The following is a 15,985-nucleotide window of genomic DNA, read 5'->3' as shown; positions in this document are numbered from 1 at the left end:
CGCTGCTGCACCCCTTCCATTGCTTCCACCCCCTCTGCTGCCTGCACCCCCTCCGCTGCCTGAAGCCCCCCTTTCCCAGCCCACTGCGCTCCCCAGTGGCCGCTCTCCGGGAGGGGGCGACCCGCGGGTCACCTCTGGCCCGGCGCGGCCGGTCCCCGCCCCGGGGGCGGGCGGCGGAGCACGAGGGGCCGTGCCGGGCCGGGCTGAGTCACTCCCCGCCCCGAGCCCCGCGGCGGAGCGGAGAGGCTCAGCTCGGCTCTGCACGGCACAGCTCGGCTCAGCCGCGCGGTTCGGGAGACAGCATGGCGCGGGCGAGGTTTTGGCGAGCGCTGCTCGCCCTGGGGCTGGGACTCTCGCTACTGATGGTCGTGGCCGGTGAGTGCCAGGGAGCCGGGGTGGCCGGGAAGTTGGGATGCCGAGGAACCCGGGTTGCAGGAGATCAGGGGTACCAGGAAGCCCGGCTAGCCGCGATGCAAAAGGGTATGGGCGTGCAGGAGATCCAGGATGCCACGGAGCCCCGCATGCTGGGGATCCGGAGAGCAGGGGATCAACAGTGCAGGGGATCCAGAGTGCAGAGGATCCGGGGTGCCAGGCAGCTCGGGGTGCAGAGGCTCCAGGGGATCTAGGGTGCAGGGCTTTCTGGTGTGCGGAGGATCCAGGGTGCAGTGGAGACCGAGTTGCAGGGGATCCGGAGTGCCAGGGTGCAAGGTTGTCTGATGTGCACAGGATCCGGGGTGCAGGGGATTCAAGGTACAGAGTGTGAGGATCTGGGGAGCAGGGTGGAGGGTCCAACTGCCATGTGTGGGGTGCGGGGGTGGTGAGTGAGAGGTTGTGCATCCCTGAAGGAGCAGGGCAGAAGATCTTGGATTCACAGCCCCGTCCTTACTCCAGAGCTTGGAGTACCTCAGCCGGGCTGTCCCGTGCTTTCAGGCTTAGATAACAGTGCCCGCATGCCCCTGCCCGATGTAAACAGCTTCCCTGGGACTGCCTGGCATGGCGTGCCGGCCTGGCCTGGCCAGGGAAACTCCAGGGGGAAGTAGCTTCTTCATTACCTTGTGGATCATGCCTGGGGTGGTTGACACCCAACGGGGTGGGTGAGACTAGGGAAAAGAGGAAGAAAGCCCAAGCACAGGCTTTGGGTCAGGAGACAAAGGGCAGCAGGAAGGTGTGCTGTGAGGATGGCCCTGTTTAGGCTCACTCTCCCTTGGCAGAGGTATCTGTTTTGCCCTCACAAGACAGGCTTGACCTGACCTCCCCCAACCCCACTGGGATGAGCCATCCCAGTTTTTGGAGGATGTTATTTTTGCCTTCCAGCCAGCCTGTGGGTTCATATAAGCAAACATTTCCAAAAGTGGTGGCTGGTCTTCGTTCCCTCGGTTCCTGACTGTCCAGCTTGTGACAGCTCTGACCCTGACCAGAGAAAAAATGTGTGTGGGGAGGATAGAGATGCTGAGCTGCTCTGAAACCAGGCCTCAAGCAGCAGAGAAACAGGAGCATCCACAACTACTTGCTGCTGTGGAAAATGTGACCCGAGTGCCTCGCTGCGAGGCAGGGGGCTGGCCAGCCAGACCCACCTCGTAAGGGATTATTCCTGGGAGGGGTTGAAAAGCAGTCCAGTTGCTTAGGATAACTAAACTACAAACCAGGGTCCCCTCCTGTCCCGACATGGGGAGAAGCCTTTACTGCTGTGTCCCACCCCAGCAGCTCCTGCGGCGGAGCAGAGCGGATGCTGGGGAGCACACGATCCTTGGTGCTCTGTGCCTGGGGGAGCAACCAGCTCCCACTGCTGAACAGAAGCAGCTCTGTCCGTAGGGCCTTGGCCAGGTGCCGGGAGAGATCCTTGGGATGGGGAGGTTGGATGTGCCCCAGACCTGCGGAGGGGCGTGGGGCAAAGGCATCCCCACGTATCAGCCTGAGCTCTCTCCTCCCATGCTGTAGCTCGTGGCAGCACATTGATGGAGCATGAGGTCATGCAGAACAGGCTGGGCAGCACAGGCAGTGCCTTGAACCGGTGCCCAAGTTTTTGTGCCTCCCGAGGCTGGGCCGAGGGAGCTGCAGCATCTTTTCAGAACCCTTCGTGTATCGCTGGTGTGTAGTGTCAGGAAGAGTAGGGTTAACTCCAGGGAGCCCTGCTATTAAAAGGCTAATGACTAGGAGCTCACTGAGTAGTAGCTTAAGCTAATGAGAGCCATGCTGTTTGGTGTGGGTCTGAATAGGCAGCCCATAGCTTGGTATTCCACCTTCTCCAGTACATTTAGGTAGTGGGGGGTTATTCCTGAGTCTCCACCTGAGTTCAGCCCTTGCTCTGTCTCCTGCAGTGTGGCTGAGAAGAGCCTAGCATCCAGGGATGTGCCATCCCAGTGCTTGGTGAGGAGTTATTGGGGCTTTCCGGCAGCTCTGTTGGAATCTGGGCTAGCTTTGTGGAGAGCATTGCTGTCTTGCAGCTCTTGGGGCAGAATACATTGAGGGTGGGAAGAACTTCAGCCAGGCTCTTGCAGCCTGATTCATCTCTTCCATGGAGAGCAGAAGGTTGATGGGTGCAGACCTCAACTGGTTGCCAGGTGCCCACCTAGCCACTGCCTCATTCTCCCTCCTGAGCAGGTGATGTAGGAGAAAAGAAGACAAAAAAAAAGGACAGCTCCACCATGGATCCTTCCCATGGGCTGAAGTTCTTCACGAGCTGCTCCAGTGTGGCTACAGCCCGTCAGGAACAGGCAGCTCTGATGGGGAGTCCTCCGTGGGCTGCAGTGTGGATATCTGCTCTGATGTGGTCCTCCACAGGCTGCACAGAGACAACCTCCCTTCACTGTATTGACCACAGGCTGCAGGGGAATCCCTGCCCTGGTGCCTGGAGCACTTCCTCTCCCTCCTTGTTCACTGACCTTGGTGTTTCTCTCACATTTTTCTCACTCCTCCCCCACAGTTGCTACCCAGCATTTTCACCTTATCTTGCAAATATTAACACAGGGGAAACACAAGTGTCAGTGATGGGCTCAGCTCTGGGCAGCACTGGGTCTGTTTTGGAGTTGGCTGGGACTCTGCAACGTGGGAGCAGCTCCTGGTGTCCTTTTGCAGAAGCCAGTCTTGCAACCCCATGCCGCCACCACCACCGTGGGAGTTGCTGGAGGTGGATGAGCAGGCAGGGAAGAAGGTGCAGCCCCACCAGTTCCTGAGGGGTAACCTGCCTGTGGGCTGGGGCTGCCTTGTGGGAGCTGCTCAAAGTGTGATGATTGCAGAGATGGATCCTGCCTCCTTGCCTGTCTCCAGCATCTGAGAGCAGAGGCAGGAGGGCTCCTCCTACAGTGGTTTTGGTTTGGTCTTACAAGTGCTAACTTTCATTAGCAAGCCCTGGCAGTGGGACCAGCTCCAATCCCCTGAACAGTCCTGTCCTGCTCGTGCTGCAGAGAGCCCCAGCCTGGCCACTTCTGCTTCCCAGCTGAGTGGCACAAACATTTGATGCACCAAACCCCCTGGATTTCCCTTGCCTTTGGTTTGACACACCCCTTTTTTAATGTACCAGGGCAGCTCCTGGCAGCTCATTCATGCTCCTGCTCGCAGCCATTGCTCTGGAATGCTGGTGGGCCCATCCAGGATCCAGCAGCTGCTCCCTACTAGGTTCTCCCCTCCCCATGGCATCCACAGGGAAGCAGTTCCTGCTGTCGAGCCGGGATGCCTCCATGTGCATCCACAGGGCTCTGGTGGATGCCTGCCTGAGGGATGTTTTGCAGTGACACGTGGGCTTTGCTTCCAGGTGACTTCTGTGATGTGAACCACTGTCAGAATGGGGGCACCTGCCTGACCGGGATTAATGAGACCCCCTTCTTCTGCATCTGCCCTGAGGGCTACGTTGGGATTGACTGCAATGAGACAGAAAAAGGTGAGGGGCTGACCCCCTCACAGGTGCTCTGTGAAGGCCAGGAGCCTTGCAGTGTGGCAGTGTGCCCTTGTGGCCCTGTACTGCTGGTCCTGGGGTCCAGTCCTGCTGATGTGCACACAGAGTGGTGATCGGAGCAAGGATGCAGTGACCTCCATTGCCTGGGGGGAACGTGAAGTCTCTGGGGAGTGACACCCCACTGATGCTCTTGTTTTCCACCTGAGCCCACATTACAGCCATTTTTTCCCTTGCCCAGGCCCCTGCCACCCCAATCCTTGCCACAACAACGGCGAGTGCCACGTGGTCCCGAACCGGGGAGACGTTTTCACCGACTACATCTGCAAGTGCCCTGCGGGGTATGATGGGGTGCACTGCCAGAACAGTGAGTACAGCAGGGGCAGTGGGGGGCTGCTCTGTCACTAAGGGCTTGGGGACCCCTTGGGCAGCACTGGGCGGACAGCTGGAGGGTGTTTTCAGCTATGGCTGTGTTGGGTTCTGCCATGGGCTTGTTTGGACCTTGCAGGGTCAGGGGAAGGACCACGGCACAGGGACATGGCAACGGCTGAGCCTTGCTCTGTGTCTCTGGGGTGGACACAGTGTCTCACAGGTCCCACAGGTAGTGGGACAAGGGGTGCCTTGAGGCTCAGCCTGTTCCATGCAAGCTCCCAGCCATTCTCTGAATGTGTGTCCCAATGCACCCATGTGGCTGCAGTCAGTGGGGACAAGGCTTAGGTGGCCCCTTGGGTTAGAACGTAAAACTTACACTGCTGTATCAACAGGGGCGCTGCCGTGATCCTTGCTCGGGGGATGGCTCTTTCCCCCTTATTGCTGCACTGAATGAGGGGTCTTCTCCTTGGCACTGGCTTTGGGGTCACCTCTTGAGCTCCCCTCCTCTGTCTCCTAGACAGGAATGAGTGCTACTCCCAGCCTTGCAAAAATGGAGGCACGTGCCTGAACCTGGATGGTGACTACAGCTGCAAGTGTCCTTCTCCATTCCTGGGGAAGACCTGCCAAGTCCGTAAGTCTGCCACCAGCTGAACAGAAATCCTTCTCCTCCTCATCCCCTTGCAGCCCTGCCCTTCATTGCCAGTGTGCCCAGGAGACATCTCACCAGTTTGTTGTTGGGATCCGAAGGGTAGCTGTGGGTGCCTGTGTGCCAGCTGCCCTTGGTTCCGGCAAGCTTAGTCCTGACGGAGGGACCATCCCCAGGAAGATGCCATCTCCTCTCTCAAGGGGGTCCAGAGCAGCCCTTTCACCCCTCAGAGCTCTGTGGTGTGAGAGGGGCTGATGGATGGTTTTGGCTGAAGGCTGGAGAGGTTGGGGGACACCTAAGGGACAGGCAGGTCCTAGTGCTGGTCTCCGTCTCCTGCCCTGTCCCCAAACAACAGGCAGATGACCCCTCGATTTTGCTCCATGGTCATTCTCTGTCATGGTTGCTGATGTCCCCCACTGCCCCTAGGCTGTGCTGTTCTCTTGGGCATGGAAGGAGGAGCCATCTCTGATGCCCAGCTCTCTGCATCCTCTGTCTACTATGGATTCCTTGGCCTCCAGCGCTGGGGCCCAGAGCTCGCCCGCCTCAACAACCATGGCATTGTCAATGCCTGGACCTCCAGTGACTACGACAAGAGCCCCTGGATCCAGGTACCAATGGCAGGACTGGGACCACTGGTGTAGTGGGCAGCCCTGGTAGCACTGGTGTAGTGGGCAGCCCTGATAGCCGTGGCTGGTCTCGTTGGAGATCTCTGCTTCTGGTGGCAGGGCTGAATTTCTGCAGCAAGCTGCCACCTGGGGCATCTAGTGACATGCCTGGAAGAGGCGAGGTCCTTGATGGGAAGATGGGGACCTGGGGATGGCAATTTCCCCTTCTCTGCCCACCCTCAGGCGTGAGGCTGGGAGGGATGGAGGAACCCACAGCGCTCTGGGCAGCCCCTTTGCTGGTTCTGAGGCTGAGTGTGAGCCCACCCTCCCCAGGCAGGCTCAGTGGTGCTGGTGGGGGTGGGAGCTGTGCACCCCATCCTGAGCTGTGCTCTCCTCTTCGTGCCCAGGCCAACCTGCTGCGGAAGATGCGCCTGAGCGGGATCATCACGCAGGGTGCCCGCCGCGTGGGCAAGGCCGAGTACGTCCGTGCCTACAAGGTGGCCTACAGCCTGGATGGGCGGGAGTTCACCTTCTTCAAGGATGAGAAGCAGGATGTAGATAAGGTGGGCGGTGATTGATGTTCAGTGCAGGGGCCATGCCAGCTCCCCTTTACCCAGCCAGGCTGCAGGGATCATAGGCTCACAGGATGTTAGGGGTTGGAAGGGACCTCTGAAGATCAAGTCCAACCCCTGCTGCCAGAGCAGGACCATACAATCTAGCACAGGTCACACAGGAGCACATCCAGATGGGGCTTGAAAATCTCCAGAGGAGACTCCACACCTCCCTGGGGAGCCTGTTCCAGTGATCTGTGACTCACAGTGAAGAAGTTCCTGCTCATGTTGAGGTGGAACCTCCTGTGCTGTGGTTTATATCCATTGCCCCTTGTCCTACCCCAGGGTGCAGCTGAGCAGAGCCTGTCCCCTGCCTCCTGACCCCCAGCCCTCAGATATTTATAAACAGTTATTAAATCCCCTCTCAGTCTTGTCCAGATTAAAAAGCCCCAGGGCTCTCAGCCTCTCCTCATAAGGCAGTGCTCCAGCCCCTTAATCATCCTGGTAGCTCTTTGTTGGACTCTCTCCAGCAGATCCCTGTCCCTCCTGAACCGGGGAGCCCAAAACTGGATGTAGTATTCCAGGCGAGGTCTCACCAGGGCAGAGTAGAGTGAAAGGAGAACCTCCCTGGATCTGCTGTGCACACTCTTAGTGCACCCCAGGATCCCATTGGCCTTCTTGGCTACAAGGGCACATGGCTGACCCATGGAGAACTTGTTATCCACCGGGACTCCTGGGTCCTTCTCCACAGGGCTGCTCTCCAGCAAGGGTTGGGGTGGCTGTGAGCTGCATTCCAGACTGTCCCCGTGCGTGGGAAAGAGCTTCTGATCTGGGTCAAAGCCATGTTGGGAACTGTCACAGAGTCACAGAACAGTTTGGGTTGGAAGGGATCATACAGTTCTAACCCCGCTGCCATGGGCAGGGACACCTTGCACCAGACCAGGTTGCTCAAGGCCTCGTCCAACCTGGCCTTGAACACCTCCAGGGAGGGGGCATCCACAGCCTCCCTGGGCAACCTGTTCCAGTTTCTCACCACCCTCGCTCTAAAGAATTTCTTCCTAATCTCCTGTCTAAATCTGCCCTCTTGCAGCTTCAATCCATTGCCCCTTGTCCTATCACCACAATCCCTTGTCAGAAGTCCCTGCCCACATCCTGGCAGTGAGACAGCGCAGGCGGTTCCGGCACCAGGCAGCACTCTCTGGCTCTGTTTAATTGACCATAATAAGCAAGACCAAAGCATCAGCACTGCCTTATGTAGGTCATCCCGATAACATCTGTATCGCTGTCACACTGTGGGAGCTGGGCATGGTCTGGAAGCTCTGATGAGCAGAGCTCATGTGGCTCAGTGCTGTACCTGCACCAAGCATGAGCTGCCTGTGTCTTGCTTTCAGAGCAGGAATTGCCACCGATCGCAGGTTTTTATGGTCAGCGTCTCCTGGTTGTGTTTTGGACCAGCCAGGAGATGGCTGGGAGTGTCTGCCCTGCTTTAAACAAAGGAGAAGAGTTTCTCTTGTGGAAGAAAAAAAAAAAAGCATGAAACCATGACCTGACTGTTTATTGCCTTAAAAAAAACAGGAAGTGAGACCTTTCTGCTTGTCATCATTTAAGAAGCATCACTGCAGAGGGAGGGAGTGGGTGATGCTGCGTGATAGAACAAGAGGGAATGGCATCAAACTGCAACAGGATAGGTTTAGACTGGAGATTAGGAAAGATTTTTTTCACAGAAAGAGTGAATGACAGTGGAACAGGCTGCCCAGGGAGGTGGTGGAGTCACCATCCCTGGATGTGTTTAAAGGTTGTTTAGATGCGGTGCCTGGGGACATGGTTTAGGGGTGAACTTTGCAGAGTAGGGTTAATAGTTGGTCTTGATGATCCTTTTCCAATCTGAATGCTTCTGTGATTCTGTGTGGCTCTGTGGGATGGAGCAAGGAGTGTTGCAAAGCTCTGTCAAGAGTTTTGGGGCTGCTGCAAGGTCGTGCACTGCCCCTGGGCGTGAAGGCAGAGCCCAGCTTCCCCCACGCTTGTGGTGCTGAGGTCTTCCATCTGCTGGGCAAGGGCTTTGACGCAGGAGACTGCGGGGGATCTGGGACGCTCAGCCCTTGCTGGCCCTTGCAGGTTTTTGCAGGGAATGTGGACTATGGCACCATGCAGACCAACATGTTCAACCCCCCCATCACGGCCCAGTTCATCCGCATCTACCCTGTGATGTGCCGCCGCGCCTGCACCCTGCGCTTCGAGCTCATCGGCTGTGAGATGAACGGTAAATGCTGGTGGCCCTTCCCCTCTCCGGGGGCTGCAGGACCCCAGGGCGCATGGGACAGAGCATTGCCCCTTGTACTGGTTCGGTTCCCCCAGGACAGGGGATTTGCCAGCGCTTGGTTTTGCTCAGGCTGGCTGTGTGGGGCCTGGGAATACCCCTGGGTGCTTCTGGGGAGCACAGGCTGTTGATCCCAGCACTCAGCTAGGCTCAGGCTGCCTTCTCACGCTGCTGACACCTTCCCAAGGTGGTGGTTTTTTTATTGTGGCCCCTCCCCATCCGAGCTGCAGGCTGGCTGCTTTTCCTGCCAGAGAGCTTGAAAAGCACCAGAGGATCAAAGTCCTCTGAGGAGCGTGAGGGACGATTAAGCCTGAGCCCTTTCCCTGTGCCTCCTGCATTCCTGCCCTGCGGCGCGACCTGCGTGCTGGGCTGGGAATGGGTTGCCATGGGGGCTTGGGTCACGTCCTGCCACTGCAAGGGTGTGGTGTGGGCTGTGCTTTCAGTCTTTGCACAGCTCTCTTCACCCGTGAAAATCTCCTCCTCTGCCTCATGCCGGGGCCGGGCTGTGCTGCGGGATGTCTGACTGTCCCTGCAGCAGGAGGCACTGTTAGCTAGGGAATAGCTGGGAGCTAAACATCCCGGCAAGAGGCGAGCTGGCTGCAGTCCTGTGCCTCTGCTGAGCCTTTCCCTGCCCGGCTCTACCGCTGCTGCAGGCAGTGGGGAGATGGGGTCGTGGGGATGGAGCCTGCTGGGTTAGATGTGGGCTGGGGGCGGGGGGTGGTTTGCTGGCGCCGGTGCTGCGGACTCTTCCCTCTTCACTGCCCGTGTAAACCCGTTGTGTTACAGTGTATTTCAACACGGCAGGTTGCTCGGAGCCTCTGGGCATGAAGTCCCGCCTCATCTCCGACCAGCAGATCACAGCCTCCAGCGTCTTCAAGACCTGGGGCATCGACGCCTTTACCTGGCACCCCCACTACGCTCGCCTGGACAAGACAGGCAAAACCAACGCCTGGACAGCACTCCACAACGGCCAGTCCGAGTGGCTGCAGGTGGGTCTCGGTGCCCTCCCTCCGTGACCTCCTTTCTCCTCCCCAGCTGTGCCCAGGGCTGTGCTGGGGCAGGTGGAAGCAGGATGGGCACAGCGAGGGAGGCTGGTCAGAGCCCCCGGCTTGGTGCTGCTGGAGCCTTGCTGTGGGGCACGCAGCCTGGCAGTGCCCTCCTCAAGAGTACTGGGGTGGCCAGGATGGGGCTGCAGCCACCAGAGCTCTGGGTACTTCTAGGGACAGGACTCCAGTGCAGTGAGCCTGCAGCACCCCAGTTCTGCACTGCTCCCTTGGGAAATGCCATCCTGGCTTGGGATGACTGTCCCAGACCCTCCAGCTGCCCAGGACACCGCGTTTCTGTTTTGCAGGAAAAAGACCAAGATCAGGTCTGCTTTTCTCTTCCCAGGCTGGAATGGGAACAAATAGTTTTGAAATTTCCTTCTCAGTTTCCTTTCCTCCCCTGTTTTTATACTTTTCACATGATTCCATGACATAATAGGACAAAGCAGTTTAGATATTTGCCCTGCTTTTTTATTTGGGAACTAATTAAAAGCAGCTGCTTCGCAGCCCTAAATAAACCAGCTTATCAAAACGCCTGCGGATGGGGTCGGGGTGACACAGCGACTTGGGCTGTTGCACCACAGGCTGTTTGTGTGCAGAGATCCACAGATACCCCCCAGCTGAGCACACACACGTGTGTGTGTGTGTGTGTATACACAGCCAGTGCTACCCTTGACAAGCATAAAACCCAGCAGCCAAATTAAGGAGCCTTTCAGCCCGTTTGCTGCTTTACGCCGTAGCCTGCCAGCAGAAAGCAGCGCAGTGTGGCGGAGCAGAGAGAGACCAGAAACCATCTCACTTGTAACCCAAATGTCAGACCGTGCTGAACTGCCTGTTCTCTCAGCCAGAGGCACTTTCCAGTGGGAATGCATTTCCTCTGGGAATCCTCTATTAATTTTTTTTTTGCTGTCATTCACACTTTGATGGCTTCAGCAAAGAATGCCAAAGGGGGCAGTGATGAGGAAGGGAGCTGAGTTGAGGTTTGTGTCTCGCTTCGAGTTGCTTCAGGGGATGCTGTTAAAGGGTCAGATACTTCACAGCAGTTTTGTATTAGTTGCTCTGACACTGGGTCAGGGTCACAGTATCACAGTATAACCAAGGTTGGAAGAGACCCCAAGGATCATCAAGTCCAACCTGTCCCAACAGACCCCACAACTAGACCATGGCACCAAGCGCCACGTCCAATCTCCCCTTGAACACCTCCAGGGACGGTGACTCCACCACCTCCCTGGGCAGCACATTCCAATGACGAATGACTCGCTCAGTGAAGAACTTTTTCCTCACCTCGAGTCTAAACCTCCCCTGGCACAGCTTGAGACTGTGTCCCCTTGTTCTGGTGCTGGTCCAGCAGTGTTTTCTCCACTCTTGACCCCCGAGGGCCAGCATGTCCCGGTTGCCCCTGGGACACGCAGGATGCTCTGGGGTGGGAGCACCATTCCAGCGAGGAGCCTCCACGAGCCTTGCCTTGTCTCCATGCCAGATCGACCTCAAGGACCAGAAGAAGGTGACAGGCATCATCACACAAGGAGCCCGTGACTTTGGTCATATCCAGTACGTGGCAGCCTACAAGGTGGCCTACAGTGACAACGGCACGTCGTGGACCCTCTACCGCGATGGCCTGACAAACAGCACCAAGGTGCGTGGGGCAGGGCTAGGTGGGCAGCCACCTCTGAGGGAGGGGATGACGGTGGGAAGGTTCCTGGTGGTGCTGACACCTACCTTTTCCCCCCCCACACTTAGATCTTCCATGGTAACAGCGACAACTACTCCCACAAGAAGAACGTGTTCGACGTGCCCTTCTACGCCCGCTTTGTCCGCATCCTGCCCGTGGCCTGGCACAACCGCATCACCCTGCGTGTGGAGCTGCTGGGCTGCGACGAGTAGTTGCCCAGGGAGGAAGGACGGGGCTGCTCCTCCTCACCACCCGGCCCACGCCCTGCTCGACCCTACCCACTCCTGCTCTGACCTCACCCCCCACTCCTCTCCATGTCCCCAAACTTGGGAGGCAGCCAGGAGGGCTCCCCTGCCCCGCACTGGTGCTGGGGCTACAGCACTGCACTTTACGGGGCCCTTTCATGTGGCATGGGGGGATGGCTCCTGCCCTTTTGCCCCTCTAGCCAGGAGTGAAACGCCCTCCTGCAATTGAGGCTTGCCTGGGGGACCTGCTCCTGCAACTGGGGTTTCCTTGGGGGATGCCATCCTGCAAATGAGGCTTTACTGAAGGACCTTGTCCTGCAGAAAGGGCTTGGCTGCATCCTTCCAGCTAAGCCTGGAGATGTATTTTCTCCCCATTTTGCTTCTGCTTCCAGCAGAGAGGCTGCAGCTGGCAGCAGTTCCCTGCCTGCACTGGGGCTTGGGGCTCAGCAGTTCTGGGTGGCTTAGGGCAAGCACCCTGGACTTGCAGCCTGTGATGTGCCTCCTGCTCCATGTATGGCTGCAAGCAGGGACTCTGAAAAACCTTCTTGGCTGTTGTCCCCTGCCCATTTTGCCAGGCCCTGGGTCTCTTTGCCTGTGGTGTCAGCACCACATAGTGTGAGGGGAATGGTGGGATGGCTCCTATCAAGAGGCACTGGATGCCCACTGCCAGTGACTCCCCTCTGGGCACTCAGGGTGGGCACTGCGGCTGCCATTTTGGTGGGCACTGCCCATTCCCTTTCCCAGGGTGCGGACTCCAGTGTCTCACCATTGCCACTGTCCCCAGCTTACTGCAGTCTGGAGGTGCCTGAAGGTCCCTTGTCCCCAGAGCCAAGTGGTGCCCAGTGGGGCTGCAGTCTGACAGAGGGGGAGAGATGGTTTATAGCTGCAAGGGCGTGGAGGAAAGGTGGGAAAAGTGGTGGTTTAGCCACCCAAATACAGTAGGCAGAGAGCTGTGCCATGACCCTTCTTGTAACCTGATTTTTTTTCCCTTTCCATGGGGTGGAGGGGAGCCTCTTGCAAAGCTCGAGCCCTCAGGATTAGCAGCAGGAGAGGATGGAACCCGGTGCCAGGCAGCAGGAGCGCGGGCAGGGTGTCCAGGCCGGCTGGGATGCGAGGCAGCCCTGGGGCCGGTGGCAGGTTTGCTTTGGCAAGCACCGAGGGAGCCCGGGTGGGATGGTGACCCCGCTCCGGGGTGTCTCTGACAGTATTAAAAACAGCTGAGACCTTGGAGCCGCTGGCTTGGCTGCTCTGTGCCTGCCTCTCCGACACCTCCCAAAGCCTGGCAGGTCCCATGTTCCTGGAGGATCCCCTCTAAGTCCCCCAGGTCCTCCCTCCTGGGGGTGCTGCTGGCTGCTGTGCTGACCCTTGCACCTCTCCTGCTTTCACAGACCCTCCTAGCTCCCTTCCCAGCCCAAAAAAACAGGGTACCAGGACTTTGTACATCGTCCTCACTGCCTCCACCCATTGCAGCTGCAGCAGCCTGTGCTCACAGCTGGCTAAGCACAGTGGGATGGGACTTGGAGAGGGGAAGCCACTATCAGCACCCCACACCCTGCGACTCCTCCTTTGGCTTTGATCCTAGAGAAAATCCCCCAGCTTGGAGCAAAACTGCCTCTCACACCCCGGCACATTCACAGGGCTGGAGGGAGCTCTAGGCTTTTCTAGGGATGTCCATGGGGATGATCCCAGTGGAGTCCACCTGGGCAGGGCTGCAGGATGAATGCTGCTGAAGAAAAATCCTCCTACATCTAGGATGGGATCCCTGGCAGGGAAGGAGCACTGCCATGAGCAAGACAGAGGAGCTTTTCTCCTTTATAGAGCCTTCTGCCAGACTGAGCAGGGACTGTGGAGGTTGGCATGAGTGGCCCAGGGTCACCTGCATCTTACCACAGCTCTCCATCCCTGCAGCACCAGACTTCTGCCACCAGTGCCTTTCTTGGCCATTCATCCCCTCCCTGGTCCCAGCCCACGGACCGTGGGCTCCTGTATGGCCCCATGGGTGCAAGCCTTGGGCACCAAAGAAGCTGAGGGGCTGCTTGCAGAGAGCAATCTGAATTCATCGTGGTTGTGACTGCTTGGTGACAAACAGCAGCCACAGCCTAGAGCCGAGGATGTGGTGGTGGTGGGGAACAGTCAACCCAGTTCACCTCCAGACACGCCGCTCTTATCGCTGGGAAGCTGGAGCAGAGATAAGAGCAGCTTGCTCCGAGTCGGGACGAGACAGCCTCGAGCTGGGGCACAGCAGAGACTCTGTGGGGAGTGTGACAGGAGCAGATGAGTGTCAAAGCAGGGGTTGCAACCTCAGCGCCCGGCCGCCACTTCCCCCTGCCCGTTGCCACCCCCAAGGCGAGTCCCTCTCACGGATGCTGAGCCCCTTCCCGCTCCGCGGCGTTTCCTTCCTCCTGCAGAGCCCTAGGATCGGGGGGGTGGTGTGGTGCTGGTGGGGACCAGGGCACCCTCCACTCCATGCACAGCCCCTCACGGCTTGTCCTCGTGCCTCGGATGCTCTTCCCGGACGCGGCTGGGCTGCTGGGGCAGCAGGAAGGCCGGGAGGGCCGGCACCCCGCGGCCGCGGCACCCCGCTGCCTGCTGAGTCGGCTGCTGGTGCTGCCGGCTGCCAGCGAGCTGGTTCCTCAGGAAGCAGCCGTCGGGGAGAGCATCCTCTCACCTCCACCCGGAAAGCCCCGTGCAGATCACAACCTCCTCCATCCCACCAGGAACGTTGGGTTTTCCTCTTTAGTTTGAGCCTTGGGCAACAGGTTCCTGTCGGAATTGTCCTGCACGAGTGGCATTTCAGGGTGAAATCTCTCTGGTGAGGCCACTACAGAGCTGTCAGCCGCTGGGTTTGAGGTGAGGAAGACAGGAATGACATTTTTATGGCTCCTGTTCAGTCAAAGCCTCAGCCAGCCTTTAACATGTGCCCTCAACATGTGGTCCCAGGGCAGAGCTACCTTGATTCTGCAGCCTTGCTTGTCCTGAAACCTGCAATTCTACTCGGGGTCCCCCCTTGGGAGCAGAAAACAAACCCAGGATCACCCCTGAAGCTGCAAAAATAGGGTGACATGGGGGAAAGAGTGAAGGGGATTCCTCCTTCTTCAGGGGTCTGTTGGTAGCCAGATCCTTCCCCATGCCTCCTGCTCTCCAGGAAGAGGCAGAGGGCATCATAAGCCACATCCAGACAAGAGTCTTGTCTGAATGTGACCCAGGAGCTGTTGCTGAAAAGAGATGCACTAAAGCCTCCCTCTCCTCTTCCCTGCTGGTGCTCCTGTCCTCGGGCCAGACGGAGGATGGCTGCTGGCTTGTGGGCAGCATAGGCAGCACTGAGTACTGTGTTCCTTGTTCCTCGGCTCTGAAACAATGGGGCAGCCATGCCAAGGAGCAGTGTGTCCCAAAGGGGATGTCTCTCTGTCTATCTGCACAGCTCAGGGGGTGGAGGCAACCATTCCAGTCACTGGATCGCTGGGACATGGACAACTTAGGCAAGCAGCTGCAGGGGGAGTACCTGTAGCCAGAATGCAGCCAACTGGGATGCAGCTGGGACACCATCCCACTACCTCCTCTGGCCACGAGGCAGGACTGAGGGCTCTGGGGACCCACAGCCACGCTGCAGGCAGTGCAGTGGCTCCACACCGCTGTGCTGGGAGATGTAATCGTCCCTCTATTGTGGGCTGTGGAGCAGCCTGCTCCAGGCAGGCAGGCAAGCAGCGTGCCCGGCCGTCACGCTCCTGCATCCCCAGCCAGCCCAGCCCCAACGTGTCCCTTCCTGGGGAGGGCTGGCAGGTCCCGATGGGTGGGTGTGCAGGGAAAAGGAGAGCGAGGAAGATCGGTGTCTCCAGCCCTGGGTCCCACAGCCATCCTCAGTGAGGGCTTCTCGGGGGGGGACAGGGGCTGCTGGGCTGGCTCTGGCGGCAGATAACGCCGCCTCCGTGCCGGCTGCTCCCTATCAGCGCGGCGACGGCGGGCAGACGAGATCACATCCCAAGCACACTGTGCCAGGGTGCCGTTAGGAAGGGGTCCTGGCCCCCTTCACCCCACGAGCAGCCCCGAGGTGGTTTATTTTTGCACCAGTTGTTTTCTTTCCGTCTTGAGGCCGTCCCAGGGCCCCCTCGCTTCATTTCCTTGCCGTGAAACAACAAAGCGGGGGGCGAGGCGGCGTGCTGGGCTGGGGCAGTGGGTCGCCAGGTCAGGGCGCACTCTGCTTCATGGTTCCTCTGTCTACTTATCCCTGCTGGTCATCCCCAGGCCAGTCTCCCCTGCCTGTGCCAGCCCTGTGCTGCCCTTCCTGACAGCCAGATCTGGGGCTCTGAGAGCTGGGGCTGTGGGGCTGTGTGCCAGCAGGAGCTGGTTCAGCCCGAGTCCAGGGATGATGATGCCTCCTCAGACGGACACAGCCAGGCACTCTGAAGCTTTTGCCCCGGTTTCTGTGTCCCTGTTTTGGCCCTACAGCCCCAAGTGGATCCCAAAGAGGGTGAACCCTGCAGCTCTGCTGCCTGTCCTGGCCCCCAAAACAGGCAGGTGCTGCCTGCACATTCCAGGCATGGACCACCACCCCCCACAGCCCACCCATGCTGAACCACTCATGCCTGTAGTGCTCCTGCCACACGTATGCTTGACATGACCATTGCTTGGGGATGAGGGATGATGC

The 15,985-nt window shown here is 58.5% G+C and overlaps 1 protein-coding gene across 3 annotated transcripts; it reads left to right on the top strand.

Annotated features, from left to right (window-relative positions):
- Positions 1-250: 250 nt before the first annotated feature.
- On the top strand, positions 251-12,570 carry MFGE8 (milk fat globule EGF and factor V/VIII domain containing). 3 transcript variants are annotated; one of them, XM_054168886.1, is made up of 10 exons: positions 251-375; positions 3,752-3,877; positions 4,131-4,256; positions 4,779-4,892; positions 5,334-5,515; positions 5,920-6,075; positions 8,179-8,323; positions 9,185-9,369; positions 10,904-11,059; positions 11,164-12,570. In XM_054168886.1, exons 1-10 carry the CDS (start codon positions 303-305, stop codon positions 11,305-11,307), a joined length of 1,407 nt encoding a protein of 468 aa, XP_054024861.1. In that variant the 5' UTR covers positions 251-302; the 3' UTR covers positions 11,308-12,570. The 3 variants fall into 3 exon arrangements, with proteins under 3 accessions (XP_054024861.1, XP_054024860.1, XP_054024862.1); XM_054168885.1 differs by having other exon boundaries at positions 9,167-9,369; XM_054168887.1 differs by lacking the exon at positions 3,752-3,877 and having other exon boundaries at positions 9,167-9,369.
- The last annotated feature ends 3,415 nt before the right edge of the window (positions 12,571-15,985 follow it).

The sequence above is a fragment of the Dryobates pubescens genome, chromosome 17, assembly GCF_014839835.1.
Source record: "Dryobates pubescens isolate bDryPub1 chromosome 17, bDryPub1.pri, whole genome shotgun sequence".
Lineage (NCBI taxonomy): Eukaryota > Metazoa > Chordata > Aves > Piciformes > Picidae > Dryobates > Dryobates pubescens.
The sequence above is the reverse complement of the archived record's forward strand: the minus strand, read 5'-3'. Positions and strand labels throughout refer to the sequence as shown.

Bases quoted from the DNA above. Each gene is read 5' to 3' on its own strand.
- MFGE8 (XM_054168885.1), top strand. From the start codon at position 303: ATGGCGCGGGCGAGGTTTTGGCGAGCGCTGCTCGCCCTGGGGCTGGGA. The intron at 376-3,751 runs GTGAGTGCCAGG...CTTTGCTTCCAG, and splicing joins GCTACTGATGGTCGTGGCCG to GTGACTTCTGTGATGTGAAC. The intron at 5,516-5,919 runs GTACCAATGGCA...CTTCGTGCCCAG, and splicing joins ACAAGAGCCCCTGGATCCAG to GCCAACCTGCTGCGGAAGAT.